The sequence below is a fragment of the Lissotriton vulgaris genome, chromosome 1_1 (assembly GCF_964263255.1).
Source record: "Lissotriton vulgaris chromosome 1_1, aLisVul1.2, whole genome shotgun sequence".
Lineage (NCBI taxonomy): Eukaryota > Metazoa > Chordata > Amphibia > Caudata > Salamandridae > Lissotriton > Lissotriton vulgaris.
The window spans coordinates 1,401,389,958-1,401,406,256 of record NC_141685.1 but is presented as its reverse complement, the minus strand read 5'-3'; the positions used below and the strand labels follow the sequence as shown (position 1 = coordinate 1,401,406,256).

Sequence of the window (16,299 nt, the reverse complement as noted above, 5' to 3'; positions counted from 1 at the left end):
ACCACTCATGCCACTAGTAGTACACAAACTACAGCAGCTTTCTCTGACCCTCATCCTAGTTGCTCCAACGTGGGCCAGACAGCCGTGGTACACCACACTGCTACAACTGTCGGTAGTACCGTACCAAAAATTACACCTGTCTCCAAACCTCTTAACGCAGAACCGTGGAGATATCAGACACCCGGACCCAGCTCAGCTCAACCTTGCAATCTGGCTCCTGAAATCCTAGAATTTGGATATTTGAACCTTCCTCCAGACTGCATGAATGTCATAAAAGAAGCTAGACGTCCAACCACTAGGGCATGTTATGCAGCCAAGTGGAAACGATTTGTAATATATTGTCACAACAACAATATTAATCCTCTAGATGTGTCCATTCAACACATCATAGGATACTTACTGCATCCCCAAAGATGCAACTTAGCCTATACGTCTATTAGACTACATCTTGCTGCAATAGCAGCATATCTGCAAAATAGACAACATCTATCTCTATTTAGAGTGCCTGCCATTAAAGCCTTTATGAAGGCCTTAAAAGAATAATTCCTCCCAGAGTACCCCCTTCACCTGTGTGGAATGTAAACGTTGTTCTCACATGGTTAATGGGGCCTCCCTTCGAACCCTTACACAAATGTGAACTACAATTTTTATCATGGAAAGTTGCGTTTCTAGTAGCTATTACCTCTCTGCGGAGAGTTAGTGAACTACAAGCACTAACCGTTCAAGAACCCTTTTTGCAAATGCATCACAATAAAGTAGTTCTGCGCACCAATCCAAAATTCTTTCCCAAAGTCATTTCTCCCTTCCATCTCAACCAATCTGTGGAACAGCCTGTTTTCCTTTCACCACAGACAGTACCAGAAAGAGCTCTTCACACATTAGATGTCAAAAGAGCATTGCTATACTACATAGAGAGGAAACAACCCTTTTGTAAGATAAAACAACTTTTTGTGTCTTTCTCACCAACACACAAAGGTAATCCTATTTCAAAATCTGGGATAGCTAGATGGATTGTCAAATGCATACAGATTTGTTACCACAAAGCTAAACTTATGTTATCTGTTACTCCTAAAGCCCACTCTACAAGAATAATAGGGGCTTCATGGCATTTTTAGGGAACATTCCCCTAGATGACATCTGCAGAGCAGCTACACGGTCTACACCGCACACATTCACAAAACACTATTGTGTAGATGTGCAAACCAAGCAACAAGCTAATGTAGGCCAGGCTGTTCTCAAAACATTATTCCAAACTACTGCAACTGATAGGGGTGGTCGCCGTTGGGGATGGGTACTGCTATACAATCTATGCACAGTGTGCAATCTGCAGCTCATATGCCTCGAACGGAAAATGCTACTTACCAGTTCAGCTACAACACTCACTTCCAGCAAGAGTGTTCATGCAATGCAGTATCTGTTCTTGGCATGTAGAGCTGCAGAGTTGCACACGCCCACCCGCCTCCCCGGCTACCCTTGTCTGCTCCAGTATTATCTTTATTAGATGCAAATTACATGGGCATCCTTCCTTTTCTTGCAAAGCTCCATCTTTTCCCTAATGGCGAAAAACAATCTGGGGATATAGCTGATGCCCATGCGCAATGTGGTCCAAAGGAGGAGTCACCTATCTCATGACTTCCAAAGAACTTTTCAGGACAACAACAAACTGCAAACATCCGAGCCCAACACTATGTGACGATCTATGCACAGTCTACAATCTGCAGCTCATATGCCTCGAACCATATGTTCGTCGCCATGAGAATTGATTCATTCAATATTTCACTCTGCATGGGCTCATCAAACTAAGCAAACTCGCCAATGCATAACATTTGCAGAAAGAGCAGTATATAGCCACCAACATTCCTTGAAGATCAACTCAATAGATATGGGCTGTTAAAAAAACAGTCTTTACTTTTGGTGTAAATGCATTAGCATTTTAAAGCAGCCATACATAGTAACATTCCAATACGCCAATACACAGGTGTACTTAAGGGTCTGTAGTTTCCGATTAGAGCCACAGTACATAACAGACAATCTGGATTGAGTATGCTCCAGTTAGGACTGAAGACCCTCCTGCCATCCAGTGCAAGAAAGGTTTTTTCAGCACGTGAAAGAGGATTCCAGAAAAAGTTGGGAAAATAATTTACTGAGCTAAATGGAGATTTGATAAAACCTTCAAACTGATTGTAGGGAAGATTGTTAGGATAATTCATCATTAAGGAACTCACTAGTAACCTGGTCGAAAAAATGGAACCCTCATTGACGTGATAGGTTGACATAATGACATTCAGATAATGGAATGGAGAGCATGGGTTCAAAAGTCTGACAGTACAAATCATAGAACAATTTGTAGTGGCCTGTGCTCCTTGTTTGTCGTGCAGTTCCCTCTTGGAATCATCATCGGTGTAGAACTCGGTCTGTGTTTGAGTTCGGCACCGGTCGTTGGTGTTTGAACAGTTTGTCAGGGGGCTGCGCTCTTACCGTTCTGCCTGATGGCCCAGCTGAAATAAACGTTTATTCCTGCAACTTGTCGCCTGTCGTTGGAACACCACATCTTTCTTGGCGACGAGCGCTGGGCCATCGCGAAGAACCCGTGTGCCTACTTCTGTCCACCTGAACTCGCTGTACCCCCGATCTTCAATTCCAGTATTCTGCTCAAGATAAAGAGTTGGTCTGCATGGTCTTTTCCCGTCTAGCACAGCAGGGAAAGCGGACAGAGATTTCAAGAGGGGGAGCGTCATTTTCATCGATCTGTCAATTTCATATTAAAACGCTTTGTGGGGCCTGCGTTTCAGTGAGCTAAGTGTCACGTTGGTGTTCTGCACGTGATGACATCGATGCAGTGAGCGTTGTTTTTCTTGTCAGTGGAACGCAAGTAAGCAGTTCAAAGCCATTGTCAATTTCAGTCTCCAGAGACAGCAATGCTGTGTTGAGTAGCATTGTGACGTCAGATTCTTTTTTAAACCTGTGCTGCTCTCTTAATACGTCACAAAGGCTATTTTGTGCAATTGTTTTTGAACAGTGCATTGGAACTACAGTGAAGTGACTAGTTTCTTTTCACATGTAAGCAGCATTTGAGTATATTTTTTTCATTTAAAGTTCCATCTACCATTGAGTGGGCATTTTTACTAGAGGCAATTTACACGTCTATACAGCAGTACCTACAAACTTGTTAAAAATAATTAAAAAAAGACTGTAGTTATCATGCAATCGGTCTCACCCCCTCCACCATTCTTAGAAACGCCAGGTGATCCACCGATTAAGTGGAAACAATGGTACGATCGATTTGAAACTTATCTTGGTGCAATAGGAGCCATACGTTTCAGAATGGAAAGGAAGAAATATCTTCTCCTGCACTCCCTAGGCTACGAAGGGAGAGAGATTTTGAAACATCTTCCTCCGCCCGTTGTTGCAAATGGAGAAGTACTTGATGAATATCCAGAGACTTTAAAGAAGGTACAAAACAGATTTGATGTACAACCCAGTTTGGTGGTGTTACGACACAACTTTTTTTTTGTGTCCAAAAACAGGGGGAGAATGTTGACACATACATCACTGCCTTGAGGAAGTTAGTTTCCGAGTGCCAGTTTGAGAACTTTGCTGATCAATTAGTCCGTGATCAATTCATCTGTCACTGCACAGATAAAATGATAAAACAGAAACTGCTTTCAATGGGAAATCCAATTTTGGAAGAAACCATTAAGTTGGCAAAAAGCTTAGAAACGTCACAGTTGTCTGCCAAAGAACTGGAACCTAGGGCTAGTGAAAGTGTCTTGGCTGTCAAGGTAAAAGACCTGAAAAATTCTGGTCAGCATGAGAAATCTTGTATCATTTCTGGTAATAAACACCATCCTTCTTTCAACCAACCGAACATTTGTTTCAGGTGTGGGTACATAGTCCACATGTATGGTAGCAAGTGTCCTGCTAGATTAGTTACTTGTAGGTTGTGCAACAGACAGGGACACTTTGCGAAGGTTTGCCAAGCTGCTAAAAATAAACCACCCACTACAGTCAAATGTGTTTAAGATGATGTGAACAACAATGATGATGACTCTATCACTAGGGAGTTAAGAGATATGGTTGTTGTTTTCCATGATGAAACAGTCAAGGTGGGCAATCCTGAACTTTGCGTTGACCCCTATGTTGAAATCCAAGTTAGAGATAAAGTGTTAAAACTTTTGGTGGACTCTGGGGCTCGTATTTCCATGATCAGTTAGAGTCTTTTTGAGGAGACCTGGCCAAACAGACTGTTGTTGCCTTCTGATCGCAAAGCAGTCTTGCATGAAGACCGTAAAATTTGATCTCTCTGGTTACACTGAAGACATTATGGAGTTTAAAGGGAGGAAAATTGCGGGGAAAGTGTATGTCGCTCACAAAGGATTGAACATTTTAGGGTGGTTCCATCAGGGACTATTTGGAATGGTACTCAGGCCTGGTACCAGAGAGCAAGTTCTAGTAGTGCGAGACAATCTGAATGTGGAGGAAATTATTAACAAGTTCCCTCAAGTTTTTTCTGGCAAGCTTGGAAAAATCAGTGACGACCAGCACACAATCATTGTGACATATATGGCGCAAGACCCGTAAAAAACAAGCTCAGGAACGTTCTTTTCAGCATTAGACAAGATCTTGAGAAATAGTTAATTTCCATGTGTGGGCAGGGGATTATTGAACCAGTGGACTCTTCTCTTTGGCTGTCTCCACTGGTAGTAGCTCGTAAACAGAATGGAGAACGTAAGAGTGTAAGTGGATCCCCGCTGCCTAAACAAGGAAATTTGGGTAGATTCACAACCTCTCCTGAATTTTACTGAGCTTTTAGCGGGACTGAAGGATGCTAAGGTGTTTTCCAAGATAGACATAGCCTCTGCTTATCAAGTAGAAATTGCTCCTGAATCCAGATATCTCACTGCATTTGTTTCTCCTTTTAGTACTTACTAGTATGTTCGCATGCTGTTTGGCCTCGCATCTGCGGCATCGGTCTTCCAATGTCTGATGAATAATATGCTCGAGGGAATTGATGGATTGTCTGTCTTTCAGGAAAATGTTTTGGTTTTTGCTCCTGACAGGTCTACCCATGATGCCATCCTCCAAGAGGTGTTATCTAGGTTTCAGTCCAATGGTGTCGTTTTGCGCAGAGACAAGTGTGTCTTCTTAGCTGAAGAGGTTGAATACTTAGGACATCTCATCACTAAGCAGGGTATTCTTCCAAAGCCTAGCTTAGTAGAGTCCATTGTGAAAGCCACACCGCCTTCTGACAAGACCACGCTCAAGTCTTTTTTAGGGCTTGTGAGTTTTATTCATGCTTTGTGCAAAACTTTGCTACAAAGTTAAGACCCTTTTCTCAAATGCTCATGAAGGGGTTTGGGTTTGTATGGACTCATGATTGCCAAAAGGTATTTGAGTGGGTCAAAGAACAACCTATATCACTCAGATTTTTCAAGCATTTTGACCCTGATCTTCCCTGCACTGTGGCTGTGGATGCTAGCAATGTTGGAGTGGGTGTTGTGTTGAGTCAAGTCAAGGATGATGAGGTTAGGACCATTGGTTTTGCCTCAAGAGTGTGTCCCCTGCCGAGAAAAAGTACTCAGTAATTGAAAAGGAACTATTGGCTTGTTGGTGGGCAGTGATGAAGTTTAGAAATTAGATTTGGGGAAGAAGGTGTTGTCTCCAGACAGATCACAAGCCGATGATTTTTATTTTAAGTGGGAAGAATGTTAGGGAGTTTATACCTCGTATTGCTCGCTTATCCTCCAAACTGCTACAATTTGATTTCTCTCCAGAGTACATTCCAGGTAACAAAAATAATTGTGCGGATTATCTGTCACGTTCCTCAGACATTTTTGAAGATCCTAAAGTTATGGGTGAGGATGACAAGGAAGATTATATGGTTGCTGCTGTAGACATTCCACAACTATGTGCTATCACAGAGAATGATTGGCAGAGTGCCCTTGCCAAGGATATTTCATTATTGTCTGTTATAAGGCATGTGGAGACAGGTTGGCCTATGGAGAGAAACTTGAGTTTTGAACTCAAAACCTATGTTGAAGTAGCTGATGAGTTGTCCATAGAAGATGGTCTACTTATGAGATTTGACAAACTTATTCCTCCTGTGTGTTTGAGAGCGGGTATCATTGTCCGTGCCCATGAAGGACACCTGGGTTCCACTATGACTAAAAAAAGAGTGAGACTCTCTGGTGGCCCATGATGGACAAAGTTTGAGGATGTTGTCAAGTCTTGTGTTGTTTGCTCCAGTTATGACAAGACTGCCAAGTTGTCCACTTCTCCCCTTTCTCCCATAGAGTTACCTTCTGCACCTTGGGTGAAATTGGGTATCAATATCATTGGTCCTTCCCATGCGCTTGATGCATCTTGCAAATTTGCTTTGGTTTTGATGGATTATTAAACCAAATTGCCTGAAGTCAAGTTTTTGAGGGAGGTTACTTCCACATCCGTTGTTAAATTTCTTCAAGAAACTTTTTGGAAAGAAGGTTTCCCTGAATTTTTGGTATCTAATAATGGTCCCCAATTTTTAGCTAGTGAAGTGGAATAATTCCTTGTCACTAGTGGTGTTAAGCATCTCAACTGTTCAATTTTCCACCCACAGACCAATGGTCTTGTAGAACGTATGAACAGGGTCTTGGGAGAATGCATTCAGTGGGCCTTAGCGAAAAAGTGTTCTTTTAGTAATGCCGTTAGGAGCATGCTCTGGTTTTATCGCACAACTCTGCACTCTTCTACAGGATTGTCTCCTTTTGAGTAGTTGCGGGGATGCAGAGCTACCACGACCTTTTCACAAAGCTGGATGAGTAGATGACAACAGGAAAAGAGTCAATGAACTTAGGTTGCTTGTCTGTGATAGCGTGCATGTTAAAAAACCTGTTCATGTGTGGAAAGGTGGACCTAAATTTGGTCCTCCTTTCACTATCACTCAGGTGAAGGGGGATTATGTTAAATTGGAGTATGGACAGTGGTGGAACAAGTGTTTTTTGGTGAAGGTAAGAATTACTGATGCCTTGTCTGGTGTGTCTAACTCGTGTGATCATATTAAGTCTACAAGTCATGCACAAGTTGTCGTGAGGCGTAGTTCTAGGTCTAGGAACATTCCTGCATTTTATAGGACTTAGATTTTGTTTGAGTTTTGACTCTTCCTTCCACAGGAATATTGTTCTTCATTGACTTCTTGTAATAATGTATGTTAACTTTTCTTCTTACAGGTTTTGAATTAGTGTGTTTTACTTATGTATTTACTTATTGTAGATTACTGCGTTTCTTTTGCACTTATTTCTTGTAGGTTACTTTATGCTTATTGTGTTTTCTTCTTTTCTCCTTCATTCTTCTTCAGCTCTTGTTTTTTTTCTCTTCTTTTGCATTTTTGGGGAAGACCTATGTAGTGGTTCGTGCTCCTTGTTGTGTTAAGCAGGCTCGTGCAGTTATCTTTTGGAACCATAATCAGTGTAGAACTCAGTCTGTGTTTGAGTTCTGCACCAGTCGTTGGTGTTTGAACAGCTTGTCAGGGGGCTGCGCTCTTACCGCTCTGCCTGATGGCCCAGCTGAAATAAACGTTTATTCCTGCAACTTGTCTCCTGTTGTCGGATCACCACACAATTGTCAAACACTCTGATATCCAAATGTAAGGTACATACTGGTGGTCCCTTAAAAGGAACTTTCACAACTTCCTTTGGAAAGGAAACCATTATGTGGATTTCTACGGTGCTAATCACAGCAAGGTGGCTGATGTAACGAAGAATCATGATCAGTGACCTACGAGACCTGATTATCGTTCCTTCCCAGAGCCCTGTGGTCAAACCAGGCTTGTTGTCTTCATACTGTGTTGTTTTGTAGAGATCTTTCTGGCTGTTTGAATGATTGGCAAGCTATCCTAAGACTTTCCTAGAACATCATAAGTTACAACTACAGAAACCTTCCAGGCATGGCAAGTTCATTGAAGGATGGGGAAGTCACACTCTCTATTACACCCCACAATTAGAACAAACTCGTCCCATCTGAAAGGATGTCAGAAAGCTTCCACTTTTACTTTAATCAAGCTTAGAGCCGAAATGTTTTGGGCAGACTTCTGCAGCACATTAGAGTTCTTTTAACCTTGCCAACCATTTTGGGAACAAGAGGCATCAAAGAAAAGGCAAAAGGAAACAATGATCAACTCAACTGGAATGCAGCCCCAAAGAGGAAAGGATATCCACCCTTCAGCGAAGTGATGTTTGCAAGCATAATAGTGTCTAAACAAATCCCCTGAAGTGTAAACAGAGGGCAACAACCCATTGTGCAACATTAATTCATCACAGTCTGATGAGTCTGTCCTAATGAGCAGTCTGAACCACCAACAAATCTGTGGCAGAGAGGAAGGTTTCCTTTTACTAAGTCTATAGCCACATCTCCATGACTAGTGTTCATAGGGGAGTGGAAGGACCTCCATCACACTTTCACACAGAACATAACCATAGTGCAGCCTTTGACACAGGAGTTCATTAAGGAAGTAAAGCATAACAGGGCTAGGTATTTTGCTTCACAGCCCCAAGATATTCAAATGCAGCGATAGATCACCCATAAACCATATGTTGTTGAGCTTAGAAGAGGCCTCCTTGGCTACATAGCCATACAAATAATTATTCCAGGTGACAGAAGCTCCAAGGAAAGGAAGGAAATGTTCGCCAACAGATGTTCTTCAGACCACCACCAGTCCAGGTCCTGAAAGATGTTTGGGGAGTTAAGAACCCAAAGGAATTCAGGGTGAATCTCACTGCAGTCAAGTCGTAGAGAACACTATTCACCTAATGTATGGATTCAGATTTGAAGGATCCCTAAACACAATAGGGGAAATACCAAAGGCTTCTAAAAATGGTAAACTGTGCCTGTGTTCTGTGCACACAGCCAACTGCCAGCTTAACTACCATCCTAGTGAAGAAAAAGCCTTTCTCAGTATTATGCCCAAAGATGCTATTGAAAACATGTACTTTCTATGCATGCTTTTGGAATTATTTCACATTTTCTTAACAGTGGCTAAAGTGGAAAAAAACAATGTTGGCACTTAACTGAACTACAGCATTTGCTCAAGACAATTCTAATTATGCAGCCATTTGAAGAAGGGTAGAGGCATATTCCCATGCAGGTCAAATGAACCATCAGGTAGAGGCAGAGCACAGTCTACTGATAACGCAATGTCTAGGGCCAAACCATGGCTATCTGAGATAGGGTTCTCAAACACAAAAGTGAAGAATGAGGTACTTACCATTGATAATGAGCTTTTTGGTAGATGCAGTGTTGCCGGGCAAAGGAAAGCGCAAAGCGAACACATAAGATAAGCAAATCTTGAAGAGGGTCAACATCCACCTCAGCGCACCAAGCTACGAAACAGGACCAATCGCTAGAATAAACAGATTTAGTGGAGGGGTGATAAAATCATGTCTATCAACTCAGCAGGAAGATTATTTCCCCGCTCAATCTCTAGGAATAAAGGAGCAGGGTCTGAATGTTGGGTTGCAGAACATACCCCTCCTCTTGCAAGAGGAGGTCTGCCCTGAGTGAAAGGGGAGGGCACCGTGACAGGCAGAATAGATCAGCGTACCACACCGTCCGAAGAATAATTCACAAGCCCTGGGTATCTCTAGCATCGCTAACAGATGGGTAGGAAATGGAGTGCAAATTTGGTCTCAACAAATACAAGTTATTAAGGACTGGTGTGAACTGTCCAAAATAGTTAATATAACAGTCTTAACATTAGTTTTCAATCTATAACACTATCATTTAATCTGCATTATTTTCGGCTATGTTTATATATTTCTCTTATGCAGTATAAAGAGTTGCAACCTGGTCTTCATGAAACACTTTCTGAAATGCAATTCAGTAAATTTTATGTTGATAAACATATTTGCGGAATATTTTTGCCCATACTTTCCCTTTCTGCTTAGCTACTGTTTGGTATTCCATTTAGAGAGTTGGTAATCCACAAAGAGTGCTTCACCAGTGAAAAATTGTTCTTTAGCATGTAACAGTTTTTGTTGGTAGCATTCGCTATCGACTCCCAGAACCCACTTTCATCCCTAATAGTATTACAGCTTGAATGGACCTGTTCAAAATGAAAACACCTTAAACGGAGGTTTGACAATGCCATCATCATGGTCAAGGCACATCTACCAGTAAAGGCACATGCTAGCAAAGCAGCGATGGGATGATTTCTAAATGATCAGAAAGTGAATCTAGAGAAAGTAGGTCAGCCATATTTGCAAAAACATTTAGTTTAAGCAAGTCTTCTGACAGACAAGAATAGGAGAAGCACATACATCATTACAAAAGCTATAAGAACAAAGATTACTAAAAACACTATGAGAAACCCATTCCCTTTAAAGAGGAGTTGAAAAGAACATGTTTAGCTTAAGAGTCCACGTAGAACTGTTCATTACAATAGGTATACTCACAATGCCAAATGCAGCGATAATATTCTTCAAGCCGTACATTGAAAGTCCTCGTAGTAGCTGTCCTTCCACACATCTTTTCACAGTAAGCTTCTGGAGAGCTGCCTCTGGATCTTTCGTCTTGTCCCACTCTTCTCTACATTTAACTAAATAGTCTCTTTCAGCTGCAGCCAAATTCGAAAAATACACACATAATCTGTCAAATTCAAAAAATAGCACAGTACAACATTCCCTTCGGTCTATTTGTTATTAATGAAAGGAAACCTGCTTCAACAAGAAACACTCTTGAAGCAGGTCATGGTAGCACGTTGGAGGTAAATGTTTAAAAAGGAAATGCTACTTACCAGTATGCATCTGTTCTTGGCATGTAGAGCTGCAGAGTAGCACACTGTGCATAGATTGCCACCTAGTGTTGGGCCCGGATGTTTGCAGTTTGTTTTTGTCCTGAAAAGCTGTTTGGAAGTCACGAGATAGGTGATTCCTCCTTTGGACCATATTGCGCATGGGCCTCGGCTCCATCTCCAGATTGTTTTTCGCCATTAGGGAAATGATGGAGCTTTGCAAAAAAAAGTAGGATGTCCATGTAGGTTGAATCTAATTAAGATAATACTGGAACAGACATGGGTAGCTGGGGAGGCGGGTGGGCGTATGCAACTCTGCAGCTCTACATGCCAAGAACAGATGCATACTGGTAAGTAGCATTTTCCGTTTGAGGCATGTGAGCTGCAGATTGCACACTGTGCATAGATTATATAGCAGTACCCACTCTTAGCGGCGACCACCCCTATCTGTTGCAGTAGTTTGAAATTGTGTTTTGAGAACAGCCTGGCCCACATTAGCTTCTTGTTTTATTTGCACATCTACACAATAGTTTTTTGTGAATGTGTGCAGTGTAGACCATGTAGCTGCTCTGCATATGTCATCTAGGAGAATGTTCCCTATAAATGCCATTGAAGCCCCTATCTTCATTGTAAAGTGGGCTTTAGGAGGAAAGGATAGCGTATGTTTAGCTTTGTGGTAGCAAATTTGTATGCATTTGACAATCCATCTTGCTAACCCGGATTTTGAAATAGGGTTGCCTTTGTGTGGTGGTGAGAAAGACACAAAGAGTTGTTTGGTCTTATGAAAAGGTTGTGTTCTTTCAATGTAGTATAGCAATGCTCTTTTGACATCTAGGGTAGGAAGAGCTCTTTCTGCCACGGTTTGTGGCTGCGAGAAGAAAACTGGCAGTTCCACAGATTAATTGAGGTGGAAGAGGGATATGACTTTGGGAAGGAATTTTGGATTGGTACGGAGAACAACTTTATTGTGATGCATTTGCTTAAAGGGTTCTTGAATGGTTAGAGCTTGCAATTCACTAACTCTCCGTAACAAAGTAATAGCTACTAGGAAAGCAACCTTCCATGTTAAGAACTGTAGTTCACATTTATGTAACGGTTCGAAGGGAGGTCCCATTAGTCTAGTGAGAACAATGTTTAAGTTCCACACAGGTGAGGGTGGTACTCTGGGAGGAATTATTCTTTTTAAGCCTTCCATGAAAGCTTTAATGGCAGGCACTCTGAACAGAGATAGATGCTGCCTGTTTTGAAGATATGCTGCTATAGCAGCCAGCGAGATGCAGCCTAAAAGAAGTGTAGGCTAGGTTACATCTTTGGAGGTGTAGTAAGTATCCTATAATGTGTTGAATAGACACATCTAGAGGATTAATATTGTTGTTGTGACAATATATTACAAAGCGTTTCCACTTGGCTGCATAGCATGCTCTAGCGGTTGGACGTCTAGCTTCTTTGATGACATTCATGCAGTCTGAAGGAAGGTTAAGATATCCCAACTCTAGGACTTCAGGAGCCAGATCGCAAGGTTGAGCTGAGCTGGGTCCGGGTGCCTGATCTCTCCACGGTTCTGTGTTAAAAGGTGTGGAGATAGGTATAGTTTTTGGTGTGGTACTACAGTTGTAGTAGTGTGGTGTACCACAGCTGTCTGACCCACGTTGGAGCAACTAGGATGAGGGTTAGAGAATGCTGCTGTAGTTTGCGTACTACTAGTGCCATGAATGGTAGAGGTGGAAATGCATACGCAAATCTGCCGGACCAGTTCATCCATATCGTATTGTCTTTGGACAGTGGGTGTGGATACCTGGCGGCGAAGATTGGGCATTTGGCGTTTTCGTGGGTGGCAAAGGGGTCTATCTGAGGTTGTCCCCACATCTGAAAGAATGGTTGAAGAACTTGCGGATGAAGTTCCCACTCGTGGATCTGTTGTGTTTGACGACTTAACAGATCTGCCATGGTATTTTGTACTCCTGGAACATGCTGGGCTAGTAGGAATATGTTTTGAGGTATAGCCCACCTCCAAATGTTCTGTGCTAGTTGAGAGAGTTGCAGGGAGTGTGTTCTGCCCTGCTTTTGTATGTAATACATGGCTGTCATGCTGTCTGTGCGGACTAACACAGCTTTGTTTGATACATGTTTTTGAAAAGCTTTCAGTGCTAAGAATATGGGAAGTAACTCCAGGTGATTTATATGGAGTAGTTTCTGTTGTGGAGTCCACCTTCCTTGCATGGTGTGTTGCAGTAGGTGGCATGCGTCTGCTGTCAAGACTATCTGAGGAACTGGCTCTAGGAACGGTCGTCCTTTGGAAAGGTTTTTGGTGTTCCACCACTGCAGAGAGTGAGGAGTTTGACCGTCTACCAACACTAGGTCTGTTAATTGGCCTTGAGCCTGGTTCCATTGACGTGCTAAGCACTCTTGGAGAGGATGCATTTGTAGTCTTGCATGGGGCACTATAAAAATCCAAGAGGCCATCATCCCTATGAGCTGCATGAACACTCGTGCTGGCAGGGAGTATTGTGGTTGAAACTTTGTGAGAAGAGCTTGCATGCTGGTTATCCTTACTGGAGTGGGATAAGCTAGCGCTCTGGAGGTATTTATTGTGGCACCGAGGTACTGTTGTATCTTGGATGGCTGTAGATGGGACTTGGTGTGGTTTATTGTGAACCGCAAGTTGTACAGCAGTTGAATAGTGGCATGCGTTTGCTGTACACACTGAATGTATGAGCTGGCTTTTATGAGCCAGTCCTCGAGGTACGGGAAGACGTGGATGTGCTGTCTTCGTAAGCGTGCTGCCACTACTGCTAGGCACTTGGTGAATACTCTTGGTGCTGTTGTGACTCCGAATGGGAGTACTTTGAATTGATAGTGCTGTCTCTCTATCACAAATCTTAGATACTTCCTGTGAGCTTTGTGAATGGGAATGTGGAAGTATGCGTCCTTGAGGTCTAGAGTAGCCAGGAAATCGTCTTGTAACAAGAGAGGAAGGACTTGCTGGAGTGTGACCATGTGAAAATGGTCTGACTGTATGTATATGTTTAGAGGTCTGAAGTCTAGAACTGGGGTGGCAGAGTGGGCTAAAGAACGGTGATGGATTAAACCCAGATCTTTTGACTGGGTGTGAGTGTTTGATTGATTCAGATGCTCCGTGCATCACCACCCCCTTTTGTACCACTTTTGGCCGCCATAAGTGTGGCAGGGTATGCTCAGACGTGAGTCCCTTGCTCACTTTGCCACTGGATTCAAGCAAGCCAGGCTGAAGACGGCTGGAATGCCAGAAACCGGTCCTCGGAAACTTGTTTCCGGTCCAGGGAAGACATGGCTTGGCAGTTCGGGCTGGACTGTTCCCATGAGGCACAGGGTCAGACTGATTTGCATATAGCCATGTCTGAACTGGGGTGGCAGAGTGGGCTAAAGAACGGTGATGGATTAAACCCAGATCTTTTGACTGGGTGTGAGTGTTTGATTGATTCAGATGCTCCGTCCATCACCACCCCCTTTTGTACCGCTTTTGGCCGCCATAAGTGTGGCAGGGTATGCTCAGACGTGAGTCCCTTGCTCACTTTGCCACTGGATTCAAGCAAGCCGGGCTGAAGACGGCTGGAATGCCAGAAACCGGTCCTCGGAAACTTGTTTCCGGTCCAGGGAAGACATGGCTTGGCAGTTCGGGCTGGACTGTTCCCATGAGGCACAGGGTCAGACTGATTTGCATATAGCCATGTCTGAACTGGGGTGGCAGAGTGGGCTAAAGAACGGTGATGGATTAAACCCAGATCTTTTGACTGGGTGTGAGTGTTTGATTGATTCAGATGCTCTGTCCATCACCACCCCCTTTTGTACCGCTTTTGGCCGCCATAAGTGTGGCAGGGTATGCTCAGACGTGAGTCCCTTGCTCACTTTGCCACTGGATTCAAGCAAGTCGGGCTGAAAACGGCTGGAATGCCAGAAACCGGTCCTCGGAAGCTTGTTTCCGGTCCAGGGAAGACATGGCTTGGCAGTTCGGGCTGGACTGTTCCCATGAGGCACAGGGTCAGACTGATTTGCATATAGCCATGTCTGAACTGGGGTGGCAGAGTGGGCTAAAGAACGGTGATGGATTAAACCCAGATCTTTTGACTGGGTGTGAGTGTTTGATTGATTCAGATGCTTCATCCATCACCACCCCCTTTGTACCGCTGAAGTCTAGAATAGGCCTTAGAGAGCCGTCCTTTTTTGAGATAAGAAAGTATAGGGAGTAAAGTCCCTTGTTTTGTTGGTGCAGAGGAACTGGCTGTATTGCACTTTTTTATAGCAAGGATATCACTTCTTGCTTTAGCAGTGATAGATGCTCTTGTGACATTGGACGCTGTTTGGGTAGGATGTTTGGGGGGTAGACGTTAGTTCTAGACAGTAACCTGATTGCATAATTTGTCGCACCCACCTGTCTGATGTGATGTTGATCCAGGCAAGAAGGAATTGTTGTAGTCTTCCCCCCACAGGAGTGAAATGGTGGGGGGGAGAGGAGGGAAGTCATTGGGTAGGGGTGGAGGTAGAGGGGCAGTTGTTGGTTTTGCCTCTGCTTTTGTTATTGTTGCCCCATAACCCCCTCTTTGGTAGCCCTTAGTGAATGTAGATTGGTTAGGGGCTTTATAGGACGTGGAAGGGCTATCGGAGGAGTAGCCTCTTGTGTTACCTCTATATGATGAGGGACGAAAAGAACGTCTGGGAGCCTGTGATTGCAGGGCTTCCATAGATTTGGCTGTGTCAGTATCTTTTTTCATTTTCTCTAAAGACACATCTACATTAGGGCCAAATAGGTGTTGCTCATCAAATGGCTGATTTAAGATGGAATTTTGTACTTCAGGTTTGAAACCTGAAATGCGTAGCCAGGCATGTCTATGGAGAAGGACGCTGATGTTAATTACCCTTGAGGCAGTATCTGCGGCATCTAGGGCACAGCAAATGGAAGTGTTGGTGATGATTGTACCTTCCTGTACGAGTTCATTAGCCCTATTTTTGTATTTGTCTGGCAGATGTTCATCATAATGTGCTCGGTCATATCTTGCCAATAACGCTTGAGTATTGGCGATGCGCCATATGTTAGCTGCTTGTGACACTGTGAGCTTAACAGAGGCGTCAAGGAGTGCAAATGCTACTTACCAGTATGCATCTGTTCTTGGCATGTAGGGCTGCTGACATTCATATCTGTGCATAGATCGCCGCCTAGTGTTGTGTCCGGATGATTGCACATTGTTGTCCTGGAAGAGTCTTCGAAGTATCACGAGATAGGTGGCTCCTCCCCTGGACTACAGTGCGCATGGGCATCGCCTCCATCCCCAGATTGTTTTTAGCCATTGGCAGAGATGGAGTGACATATGTGAGTGATGCCCTATGCTAAGAGTATGAAAATATGTGTAAAGAAAAATACTGCAGCTGCTACAGGCGCCGGGGAGGAGGGCGGGCGATATGAATGTCAGCAGCCCTACATGCCAAGAACAGATGCCTACTGGTAAGTAGCATTTGCAGTTCGAGGCATGTGGGCTGCTGAATTCATATCTGTGCATAGA

The 16,299-nt window shown here is 43.4% G+C and overlaps 1 protein-coding gene across 3 annotated transcripts in view; it reads right to left on the bottom strand.

Annotated features, from left to right (window-relative positions):
* PUS7 (pseudouridine synthase 7) overlaps window positions 1-16,299 on the bottom strand; it is a 330,471-nt gene that overhangs the window by 123,037 nt on the left and 191,135 nt on the right. For all 3 annotated transcript variants that reach the window (XM_086967051.1, XM_086967056.1, XM_086967062.1), the window contains one exon: window positions 10,428-10,588. In XM_086967051.1, coding sequence (XP_086823177.1) covers window positions 10,428-10,588 — 161 coding nt within the window. The remainder of the gene's footprint in view (window positions 1-10,427; window positions 10,589-16,299) is intronic.